At 38.2% G+C, this 12,663-nt stretch overlaps 1 protein-coding gene across 4 annotated transcripts in view; it reads right to left on the reverse strand.

The window, feature by feature from the left end:
• The window catches only part of EML4 (EMAP like 4), a 148,832-nt gene that overhangs the window by 23,874 nt on the left and 112,295 nt on the right, over window positions 1-12,663 (reverse strand). For all 4 annotated transcript variants that reach the window (XM_069583487.1, XM_069583484.1, XM_069583485.1 and 1 more), the window contains 4 exons: window positions 2,751-2,902; window positions 1,544-1,669; window positions 1,328-1,459; window positions 528-595 (listed from right to left, as the gene is read on the reverse strand). In XM_069583487.1, coding sequence (XP_069439588.1) covers window positions 528-595; window positions 1,328-1,459; window positions 1,544-1,669; window positions 2,751-2,902 — 478 coding nt within the window. The remainder of the gene's footprint in view (window positions 1-527; window positions 596-1,327; window positions 1,460-1,543; window positions 1,670-2,750; window positions 2,903-12,663) is intronic.

Below are 12,663 nucleotides of genomic sequence, written 5' to 3' on the forward strand. Positions count from 1 at the left end.
TAAAGATAACGAGGACAGAAGTTTTCTGATACCGCAGAAAATGTCACAAGAGAGGGTCAAGTCTGCTGAACTGCCACCTTCCTTAGTGAAGCCTACCCTGACCTCCCCATAGCATTTTGTAACTGTACCCTCCAATCCCTCTTCCTAGGCTCAACCCTCCCCCATCATAGCTCTTCATTTTTCTAACTTAATTAGTTAATAACTAACTTAATTAGTTAAGGTTTATTTTTTTATTCTGCCTCCACCCCTGACACACATTAAAGTGTGAACTCCGTGGGAGCAAGGAGTTTTGCTTTGTACTGTGATGTAGCCTGAACTCTTGCAATTGGGTCTAACAAACAGTAGGTCCTTAACAACAAAATTACTTAGTGATTAAATGAGTATACATAACAGAAAAGAGCAAAAAGTATAAAACTGTGCCACTTAAAAGATCAATTCTCCAGATCAGATAGAGAACATTCCTGAATAATGGTTAAACATCCCACCACTTAAGATTACTCAGCTCACATTTCCCTTAAAGACCCTACCTGCCTGAGTGCGTTCCTATGGCCACCACTGTGCCACTTGGATGAAAATCTGCACAGTGTCCTGGTTCCTAGAAGAGAGACAGACAGCTGTTGGGGAGTACACGAGAAAGTCTCCCTAGATCTATGGGAAGAGTGGCAAAACATTTGAAAATAACTTGTTTCACATAAACATGGAATCTCAATCAACTTTACTATAGCCAATGGGAATACCACACAGACATAAGAGGAAAAAGAACTTCAGAGCAGGAAGGGGACATGCTGGCAGAGTGGTAGGGGGAAAGGACCGCCAGCTTGCAGCTAGGCAGTGGAACAATAATAAGGATAACAACAAACATCTGTACAGTTCTTTAGAGGCTACAAAGAACGTGCATACACCTTTTAGGCTAGAAAAGGTGAATATCTGGGTGGGGTAGGGAGAAAATACAGTAAGAGACCAACTCAAAAAGAAGACAGTAGAATCTGTTAGTGAGCAGTACTTACTGAACCCAACTGCCCCACCACCAGCGGCCCAAACATTTCCATAACAATTAACGCTCCATAAAGATGTGAAATATTCTTGATTTTTACTATTGAACCTGACAGAAAAGTTGAGCTTCTGTCCTGTTAACTTGCTTCTTTGGAGTGGGTTCATGATGTACTTTGTAACTAAACACTCTTCCCCCTTATCCCTTCCTCTTTATTGAACTATAGCAATAAACTTGGTTTTAACCAATACTGAATCCTTTTTGCTTTGCTGCTACCAACTGCCAGTTTTGGGGAGTTTCTGTGGGGAAACTATAATCGCATTTTGCTTTACTCACGTCTACCAGCCTGGTCCATTCCAGCCTGTGTTCCACGGAGTTCCACATGCACACCTGTCTGTCCTGAGCACAAGTCAAGAGCAAGTCTTTGAAGGGATGTGTGGCAAGACCCCAAAGCTCATCTGTATGACCCTGAAAAAGAAACATACCCATTGTTATAAGAAATAAAGGGTATCATCAAAATATTCGGTTAATGGTTAAAATCATACAGCTTACCTGTACTTCTATTTGGAAGCCATCATTAAATGTTCCTCGTAAAATAAAGTTTCGTGATGTGCCGACCAAAAATTGATCTGCCTTTCCTTCTGCTACAGCTCTGATTGTTCCATACTGATCAGGAACCTAAAAAATAATTTATAAAGTCACCATACACATAATACAATGCATTAATCAACCTGAAGACGGAAGTTATAGCTGCACACAATTATGTGGTAATAAATGACAGAATTTCAAATTTGAAAGTACAAGGTAATTTTATGTCAATAAATTATTTATTCATACATTTACATTTTATACACAGAAGTTATAATGGACTATCAACATTCTTTGCTTCAATTTTAAATTCACATTTTATATGATTTCAAGAGTTAAGGGTTATGAGTAAGGGATAAAGGAATAAGTTCTGAGAGACTACATGAAGACTGTGGCTTGATTTTGTTACTTACTGGTTATATTATTTTGGGTAAGCCATTTAGCCTGAGACAAATTTCTTTATCTATAATATGGGGATATATCTTCTCGGAAATAAAATCCAAGAGCAGTATGTCAGAATTCTCTTTTTAAGAGATTTTGCCTGCAAAGCATGTTATAAGTGGAAAAGGCTGAGTGTAAATTCAAAATTAAAGTCACCAACAAATAGAAGCAGTATTGAACTGTGAGGTTTGCCTCTGCTCTGACAATCAGTGATCTAAAGCACTATTGTAAACCATTTCACTTCTTGAGATCTCATTCAACTTTCACTGAACACATAAAACCTGTTTTTATGGATATACTTCGTTTATACCATGAAGCAGACATATTCAGAGATATAATCAGCAATTATCATTAAGCCCATCATTTAAAAGATTACTTTTGAGTTTAAAAATTAAGCTGGTCATCTTGTATACCATGGAGTATAATATAATATTTGATAAATGTCTGACAAATTTTAAGTTTATATGGTTATGTGGTTATTTTTGGGTCACTAAAAAATAATGTCAGAAATAAGTAAGCAAGTTAACTATTCTGCCTATTTTTCTTACTCTTTCAAATTATTTGGCTTAGTGAATAGTCCTTTTTTTCCTGGTTTATTTCAAGGGAATGAAATGACAAGAATGTATACCAAATTTTCCAGAAAAGTGTAAGTTATCTTAATGTGGGACAAAAGACATGAGTTTAGAGGGTTTAACATTTTAAAATGTTTATGTTCTGTTTTCATCCTTACCTCTATTTCTCTTTCAGGATTCAGATCATGATCCCACAGAATTATTTTTCTGTCTTTCCCGCCTCCAGTTAATAACATCCCATTTCTCATCTGACAAAGTGTGAACACACTGCCGTCATGAGCTTTGATTTGTTTGCTGATCTGATAAACACCTAACATAATGAGGGGTAAAGCAGAAACACTAGTCATAACATTTTCTCCATCAGATTTTAGTGTCTTTCTGGGAAAAAACTTCAGCAGAACTACAGAGTAAATAATCAAAAGTTCTCATGACTCTACAATCAAAAATCTATTTCCAGCCAATTTTTCTGCAAGGCAGATAGCAAAGCTTAATACAATATTTGGCATTCATGCCAATAGTTACTCTGAAAATAATTCAAAACATATTCTCACAAAAAGGTAGGCTAAAGTAGTGACAATTCCACAGACAAGAGGGGATATATTAGCCTCAGAACTTTACTATCTTACAATCATCTCATTCAACAGTTAAGGCAGATATTGCTCCTCTAATTTTATAACTAAGCACACAGGTATAGAACTGGCTTAACCAATACCACATGGTTAGCTAGTGACACAGCTGTGACCGGAACTCAAGTCTCTTATATTCAGTGTTCCTGTAAGTTTGCAAAAGGGCCTTCATTTCCTCTTGGGGCAACAGTCATAATGTTTAACATTTAACCACTGCTGACCTGCAGGCCTTCTGCTCTGCCAAGGATAACCCCTTTTATTTGCCGAGATACTGGGGAAGGTATGGGGCAAAAGAGGCACTGGTGGCTTGGAGCAGTGGCTTTTGACCAACCAGAGAAGTATTTTAAAAACTGACAGCTATACCAGTGTGAAAGCTGAATGATGGCCCAGGTTTCTTATATGTTCTTAGCACTTCACAGGTACCCAGGAAGGAACAAGGCAGGTATAAAAATATAATCAAAGCCTCTTTCTTAAGAGTGAAGACAACAGAGTTTGGTACTCAAGCCCTTTTCCTTGGTATTCATGATGCCTTACTCAGAGAAGCTCTTCCCAGAGTTAAGGGAGCTCAGCCTGCTGCTCCGTGATGACCTAGAGGGGTGAGAAGGGGCATGGGGTAGGAGGGAGGCTCAAGAGGGAGGAGACAAATGTATACTTACTGCTGATTCATGATGTTGTATGGCAGAAGCCAACACAACATTGTAAAGCAAGTATCCTCCAATTAAAAAAAAAGTAAAAATAAATGAATAAATAGAAAGCAGGGGCAGCCTGTATGCAATGTGCAAAATAAAATTTATTTTAAATACTCTGTTTAAAAAAAAATAACACAGTAAAAGCTTTTTGGAAGATTCTTGCAGACTAATTACCAGGTTCATAATGACCAGGTAGAGCCTGGTTTAAACATGACCAGTCAGTCAATAAAATACACATTAGATTCCCCTGGGCGGGGGGGGGGGGGGGGGGGGGGCGCGGCAGAAATTAAGTTTAAAAACTATTCAGTGGGGGAAATGGATGAAGGTGGTTAAAGGTACAAAGTTCCAGCTATAAATTCTGAGAATTAATGTATAACATGGTGACTACAGTTAACAATAGAGTGTCATATATTTGAAGATGCTAAGACAGTACATCTTAAAAGTTCTCATCACAAGAGAAAAATCTCTAACTACGTGAAGTGATGGATGTTAACTAAACTTACTGTGGCAATCACTTTGCAAGACAAACATATAGCAAATCACTTTATTGTATACCTCATACAAAGTTATGTGTCAATTATACCTCAACAAACTGGAAAAAAACTGTTCGTTTTCTAATAAAATTGCTCATCAGCTGACAAACGGAAAAACAAAATGTGGTATTATTCAGTGACAAAAAGGAATAAGGTACTAATATGTGAAACAACATGGATGAACCTAAAAACATTAAGATGCAACTCAAAGAAGCTGTTCACAAAGACAACATATTCTATGATTACATTTACATGAACTGTCCGACACGGGCAAATCCAAAGGCGGCAAGTGGATGCTAGGGATTGAGGAGGGAAAGGAAAGGAAAGTGACTGCGAATGGGCACAGTGTTTCATTTCGGGGTGATAAAGATATTCTGAAGTTAGACAGTGGTGATAATTAAACAACTCTGAATATATTAAAAATCACTGACTTGTACATTTTAAAATGATAAAATTTTATGGTATGTGAAGTATAATTTTAGAGATATTAACTGAGATTGTTCATTTACCATTTGAGCTGTCATTATATTGTTAATATTAACTAAAATTTGTAGGACTTTGGTATCTTAAAAAAAATTATGCTATAGTTGACTCTCAGTATTTCTCAGTGTGAGGCGGCTAGTGGAATAAATAACTTAATAGATGGGTATCTCTGGCAAGGAGAAAGGAAAGGGCCTCATGCTTTGGAGTAGACCTTGCCTGATTCAGCAGAGCTGGGAGCAGAGCTCCAACAAACTTGCTATTCAGGTCAACTGCCTCGGCTCACATCAACATTCATCACCTAAAAATACTTTAAACACTGAACAACACAACTGTGTCCAGTAGGATACCCAGCCAATTATCTATCATGGCCCTGATGTGATCAAGAGAGAAAGAACATCTGAGAGATGTGAACTTTCTGAGAGTATTGCTGGCTTTATATGGGCAGTTAAAAGTGGGAGGTGAGGGGCGAGAGGCAGCGTGAGCTTATTTTTCTCACGCATGGTCAAATTAACAAAAGTAGTCTGAGAGTACCATGCAAGAAATTATAAAATGCAGGGGTGTGGTGTTTTACAACTCTCCATCAGAAAGCAGGGAAGTAAAATACAGCTTTTCTATTTTTAATTGTCTTCCCTACTTCTAAACATAACAAATACCTTGTTAAACACTTAAGATCTTCCTAGAAAGACAGAATCTTAGAAAATGGAGAAACTGAAGAACAAATGCTTCATCAAGAACAAAAATACTCTACTCTAGATAGTATTTACCTACAAAGTAATTTATAGTCTAAGATTTCCTTCTCATGGGCCTATATTTCTGACATTCTAATTTAAGCCAAATAATGTTTGAAATACCTGCCAAGAAAAATAATTATCCTTGTATTTAAAAACCTACTGTACCTCCAGGCACAATCATGGCCAAGTCTATCGAAGCTTAACTGCAAATCCCCCCTTTATTTTCAACTCTAACAGAAACAAGGTTTCCATAAAAAGCAGGTTTATCTTGACTGCCAAATAAAGACTGTTTGGAGGGCTTTCTGTGCCTGTTTAAGTATAGAATCAAATGTCAGGGAGACTTTGAAATTTATGTTATATTCTTGTGTGTGTACTCAGTCACTAAGTCATGTCCGACTCTTTGTGGCCCCACGGGCTGTAGACTGCCAGGCTTCTCTGGTCCATGGGATTTCCCAGGCAAGAATATTGGAGTTCAGTTGCCATTTCCTTCTTGAGGGGATCTTCTCGACCCAGGGACTGAGTCCGCATCTGCATTGGCAGGAGGAATCTTTACCACTGACCCACCCGGGAATCCCATTATATTCTCAGCAATGTGCAAACGTACCCGTGTTGATATTTGCTGAAATGGTGTTTCTAAGTTCCTTTAAGTAACTTGGTAAAGATTTAAGAATAATGAACATTTTAAGGGGGGGAATAGACACTTTCAACCTCCCCCTCAACTTAAAGAATCCTGAATTTTTTCATGTAAGAAAAACTGAACTATTTCATATATGTAGGAAATAACAAATACCTTGTACCCATGTAGGGCACAGAAAATACTGAAACAACGTTAAGTGTCCACAGATGGATGAATGGATACAGAAGATGTGGTACATACATATACACAATGGGGTTAAAAGAGAGAGAAGTCCTGCCATACGCAACATGAACGAGTCTTGAGGACATTAAGCTAAGTGTAAACAGTCAAAGACAAATACTATGAGATCTCACATCTATGTAGAATCTAAAAAAAAAAAAAAAAAGATTTCACAGAAAGAGAACAGCCTGGTGGTGGTCAGGGGTGGGGGTGGGGGTAGAAGAAATGTGTGAAGGCAGTCGAAAGGTATCAACTGTGAAATTTAATGCAGAGCATGGGGACTATATACTATAATGTATATTTGAAAGTTGCTAAGGGAGCAGATCTTAGAAGTTCTCACCCCAAGAAAAAAAAAAGTAACTGTGAAGTGATGCACGTTAACTTGTTTTGGTAATCATTCTGCAGTACATACAAGTATCAAGTCATTATAGATAAGGTTACATATTAAAAACTACATATATTAAGCTGCTATTGCTGATGCTAAGTCATTTCAGTCGTGTCCGACTTTGTGTGACCCCATAGATGGCAGTCCACCAGGCTCCCCCGTCCCTGGGATTCTCCAGGCAAGAACACTGGAGTGGGTTGCCATTTCCTTCTCCAATGCAGGAAAGTGAAAAGTGAAAGTGAAGTCGCTCAGTTGTGTCCAGCTCTTAGCTAGGCAAGGTTATATATAAAAATATTGTAAAACTGGAAAAACAGGAAACAGAAAATACTAATTACTTTGACGATTCCCCTTAATTTACATTTAAGATAAGGAAATAGTGGTTTGGAAGCAAGAGAGCTCCTTATGGGGCATAAAACACAGTTTTCCTTTGTCTCCTATTCACTAGAATAAAAGAATTAGCTGTGAAATTATACTTCTGCAATTCCCGAAAGTCCCTTTATTAGATACAATTATGACAGTATACTGAAAGTCTGGTTGATAAAGACTGCCATGGGTACAGAACTATCTTATTAGGGAATATGTAAACTGGATCAATCTATTAAAATTTGGGGCAAGAATTTAGAAATGGAAATTATGAATCTCTGTTCTGATCCGGTCTTACAAATTTATTTTACTAAACTCACCAAATCCTTTCCAGCCTTACTTACATAACGGAAAACTATATATATAAAGGAAGAAACCAAATTCTCAGCAAGTTCGCCCATAATAGAGTCAGTCACATAGCAATTTCATGTGCACAGCAGCTTACAAGATGAGATTTTCTGTTTTCTGTTTCTGCCTATGTAGATTTTCCCTGCATTAAGGGTAAGGCACCAGTTTTTCAGACAAAAAAGAAAATAAATAAAAACAATTCGGAACCTTTACCAGCCCTTGCACACTAAGGCCAATGAAGGATGCATTTATATCCAAACTACTCAGAGAGGTGGGATAATATATGTCAACAACTTGAGTTACGGTTTTGATAATATTTTGATAATATATTGTTCCTGACATTTCTGATACTGAAAACGTATGCCTAGGAAAGAGAAGAGGGTAGAAAGAAAAAGACAAGAGAGTGGGAGGATAACTGATAATACTGCTCTTCTCTCTTTTTTCTTAAGGATCCTCAACCCAGAGCTTCTGGGTCAGTGAACACATGGAGACTTGGAGAGAGAGTTATTCCCGGAGAGGGCATAGAGGTTCTGGACAGGTCCTTTCCCCAGGCCTTGTCCTCATCACCTTTTCCATCTGACTGTTCTTGAGTTATCTCCTTTCATAATAACTGGTAATACTACTTTGCAATGGCTACAGCGCTCAGGCCAGGTTCCAGTACTGGAAGGAATTTACTGTCTATCTGCCATGATGCCTCAATGGCACATAAGGTCACTTGCTCGCACTAAGGATGATGGTGGAAGATCATCAAACTGAAATGAGACAACTCATTTCAACTGCTAGCTCTGAAGGCTCTCAGCTAACTAACAGATGTCTTCAACTGTTAGCTTTTATGTATGGAAAGGGCTTCCCTTATGGCTCAGCTGGTAAAGAATCCGCCTGCAATGCAGGAGACCTGGGTTCGATTCCTGGGTTGGAAAGATCCCTTAGAGGAGGGAACGGTTATCCACTACAGTATTCTGGTCTGGTCCATGGGGTCGCAAAGAGTTGGACATGACTGAGCGACTTTCATTTTCACACATGGAAAAGGGGTGTGAAGTGGAAGACAGTAATGTCACTAATAAAAAAAAAAATCCTTGGGGAAATGTCTCAGGAACCTCAGGCTGGTTCCCCATAACCTCCTTTTTCTTTCTCCCTCTCCTTTTTGTTTGTGGAACTCAGAGACTGACAGGCTTAGTTTTTTTTTTTTTTCTCTCCTACTGCTACTAATAAAGAATCTCTCTCTACTTCCAATCCACTGACTTTAGAACAAGGTCTCTAATTTTTCTCTCATAACCTTCTACCTTGAAGGAAGTATTCTATATGGTTCTCTGGATACTGTTTCAGTTTTATTGTCCTTAAACAGTAAGGATAAATAGGGTTGAATAAATGCTATTATTTTTCAATTTAATTTTTATTTTGGAGTATAGTTGATAGAAAATGTTGTGTTAGTTTCAGGTATAAAGGAAAGTGATTCAGTTATACATTATCCATTCTTTTACAGATTCTTTTCCTGTAAAGGTTATTACAGAATACAGGTTGTTGTTGATGATCTATTTTATATATATATATTAGTGTGTATGTGAAAAAAGGCTATTTTCAATGCCTTTCCTCTGATTTATTCATGTACCATAGAAAAGGGCAAAGTGGACCTGTATATTTGAGCACAAATGAGACTTGAGAATAAAATACATCTGTATTTTTGAGGAAAACTAATTTGAGGTAATGCTGAATGAATTCCAAGGCCCACTACTGGGGGTGGGAACAGGAGGTGTAGTGAGAAAAAGAAAAAGAAGAAAGGGACTAACTATGCATTTATTATTTTTTTCTCTCTGCTCCCATTTTACCAAATGGCCATGCATACTGCTCTCACAGATACCTCCAGACTCAGTCCAGGGGAGAATGAATCCTGTAGTCTGTTGCTATGTTGGGAAAAGGAGATGAGAAAGGGAGAAAATGTACCACAAATGTAGTAATTGGGACTATCTTTCTATATTACAAATAACTATGTTATCCAACAGCTGTTAAGGTACTTGGCAAATATTATATTGCATCGCTTATATGTGGAATCTACAAAAAGGTACAAAATAACTTTATCTACAAAACAGAAATAGAGTTATGGATGCAGAAAACAAATTGACGGCTGCTAGGGGTTAAGAATAGCAAGGAGCGATAAGAATGCCTTCCTCAGTGATTACTGCAAAGAAATAGAGGAAAATAATAGAATGGGAAAGACTAGAGATCTCTTCAAGAAAATTAGAGATTCCAAGGGAACATTTCATGCAAAGGGGCTCAATAAAGGACAGAAATGGTATGGACCTAACAGAAACCGAAGATATTAAGAGGTGGCAAGAATACACAGAACGGTACAAAAAAGATTTCCACAATCCAGATAATCACGATGGTGTGATCACTCATCTAGAGACAGACATCCTGGAATGTGAAGTCAAGTGGGCCTTAGGAAGCATCACTACGAACAAAGCTAGTGGAGGTGATGGAATTCCAGTTGAGCTGTTTCAAATCCTGAAAGATGATGCTGTGAAGTGCTGCCCTCAATATGCCAGCAAATTTGGAAAACAGCAGTGGCCACAGGACTGGAAAAGGTCAGTTTTCATTCCAATTCCAAAGAAAGGCAATGCCAAAGAATGCTCAAACTACTGCACAATTGCACTCATCTCACATGCTAGTAAAGTCATGCTCAAAATTCTCCAAGCCAGACTTCAGCAATATGTGAACCGTGAACTTCCAGACGTTCAAGCTGGTTTTCGAAAAGGCAGAGGAACCAGAGATCAAATTGCCAACATTCGCTGGATCATTGAAAAAGCAAGAGAGTTCCAGAACAACATCTATTTCTGCTTTATTGACTATGCCAAAGCCTTTGACTGTGTGGATCACAATCAACTGCGGAAAATTCTGAAAGAGATGGGAATACCAGATCACCTGACCTGCCTCCTGAGAAATCTGTATGCAGGTCAGGAAGCAACAGTTAGAACTGGACGTGGGACAACAAACAGACTGGTTCCAAACTGGGAAAGGAGTATGTCAAGGCTGTATATTGTCACCCTGCTTATTTAACTTCTATGCAGAGAACATCATGAAAAACGCTGGGCTGGAAGAAACACAAGCTGGAATCAAGATTGCAGGGAGAAATATCAATAACCTCAGATATGCAGATGACACCACCCTGATGGCAGAAAGTGAAGAAGAACTAAAGAGCCTCTTGATGAAAGTGAAAGAGGAGCATGAAAAAGTTGGCTTAAAGCTCAACATCCAGAAAACAAAGATTATGGCATCCAGTCCCATCATTTCATGGCAAATAGATGGGGAAACAGTGGCTGACTTTATTTTTTGGGGCTCCAAAATCACTGCAGATGGTGACTGTAGCCATGAAATTAAAAGACGCTTATTCCTTATAAGGAAAGTTATGACCAACTTAGACAGCATATTAAAAAGCAGAGACATTACTCTGCCAACAAAGGTCCATCTAGTCAAGGCTATGGTTCTTCCAGTAGTCATGTATGGATGTGAGAGTTGGACTATAAAGAAAGCTGAGCACCAAAGAATTGATGCTTTTGAATTGTGGTGGTGAAGAAGACTCTTGAGAGTCCCCTGGACTGCAAGGAGATCCAACCAGTCCATCCTAAAGGAGATCAGTCCTGAATGTTCATTGGAAGGACTGATGTTGAAGCTGAAACTCCAATACTTTGGCCACCTGATGCGAAGAGCTAACTCATGTGAAAAGACCCTGATGCTGGGAAAGATTGAGGGCAGGAGAAGAAGGGGATGACAGAGGATAAGATGGTTGGATGGCATCACCGACTCAATGGTCATGAGTTTAACTAAACTCTGGGAGTTGGTGATGGACAGGAAGTCTTAGCGTGTTGTGGTCCATGGGGTCACGAAGAGTCGGACACGACTGGGCAACTGAACTGAACTGAGGATGTAAGAAGCAGAAGAGATAAATTGGGAGACTGGGACTAATACATACATACTACTATATATGAAACAATAAAACATGTAACTAATAAGCATGTACTGTACAGCACAGGGAACTCTGTTCAGTACTCTGTAATGGCCTATGTAAGAAAAGAATCTAAGAAAGAGTGTGTATATGTATAGCTATAACTGATTTACTTTGCAATCCACCTGAAACTAATACAACATTGTAAATCAACTATACTTCGATAAAAGTTTTCAAAAACTAAAAAAAAAAGAAAGGAAAAGGTCCTTGGGTCCATCCTTTTTTAAGTGGATAAGGACAATTTTAATGACTATTTAGAAAATGATACCTCTAAATTTCACAGGTCTTCAGTTTTAGTGTTCTAATAAATCTGATATCCACTGGCAGGTCTCAGGTTTCAGCTGGATCCCAACTTCAACAAGTAGAATTCTGAAGTAATGGAGTCTGATTACATGATGTATACTACTGTATGCTAGTACTAGTAGTATATGTATACTAGTGTATACTATATTACATGATGTATACTATTCTTACATTACCCATTTTAAAATAACTTCAAGCTTTAAACAGAGAGCTGCTTTTACTGAGAGCAATGTTAATTCTGCATGACCTCTATCATTTAGCCACGTAAGATACTAGTTTTCCAGAGCTCCAGTTTTAGAATAAGTGTACAGTATCACTCTTTTTCAAGGATAATCTTTCTTCTGATGTCTAATCCAGTTATTCCCATCGCTCTTAAGAGTTTTCACCTTTCTTCCATCACAATCTGCATTTTACTTTCAGATTTAGTCAACCTTAAAAAGACTACTGATTCGAGTACCTCTACTTTTCATTCCATTTTCAACTGGGATTCTCAAAATTCTCCATTAAAAAACTGGCTCTTCTACACTCAGCTGTTCTACAGCCTTCATTTTTCTACTGAAACTGTGAACTTCCAATGGTCTTTTCTTGGTTCTTACTCTTCTTGACCTTCCTATAGCCCTCCTTCCTGATACTCCTGGGAACTTTCTCCTCTTCCTTGTTCAGGAGCACTAAATAAAAACTTCTGTCCTACTAATTTCTTTTAAAACAATCTGTAATCCTTGCAGGCTCTTTTCTGGTCATCTAACTGTGGGAC

The sequence above is a fragment of the Ovis canadensis genome, chromosome 3 (assembly GCF_042477335.2).
Source record: "Ovis canadensis isolate MfBH-ARS-UI-01 breed Bighorn chromosome 3, ARS-UI_OviCan_v2, whole genome shotgun sequence".
Lineage (NCBI taxonomy): Eukaryota > Metazoa > Chordata > Mammalia > Artiodactyla > Bovidae > Ovis > Ovis canadensis.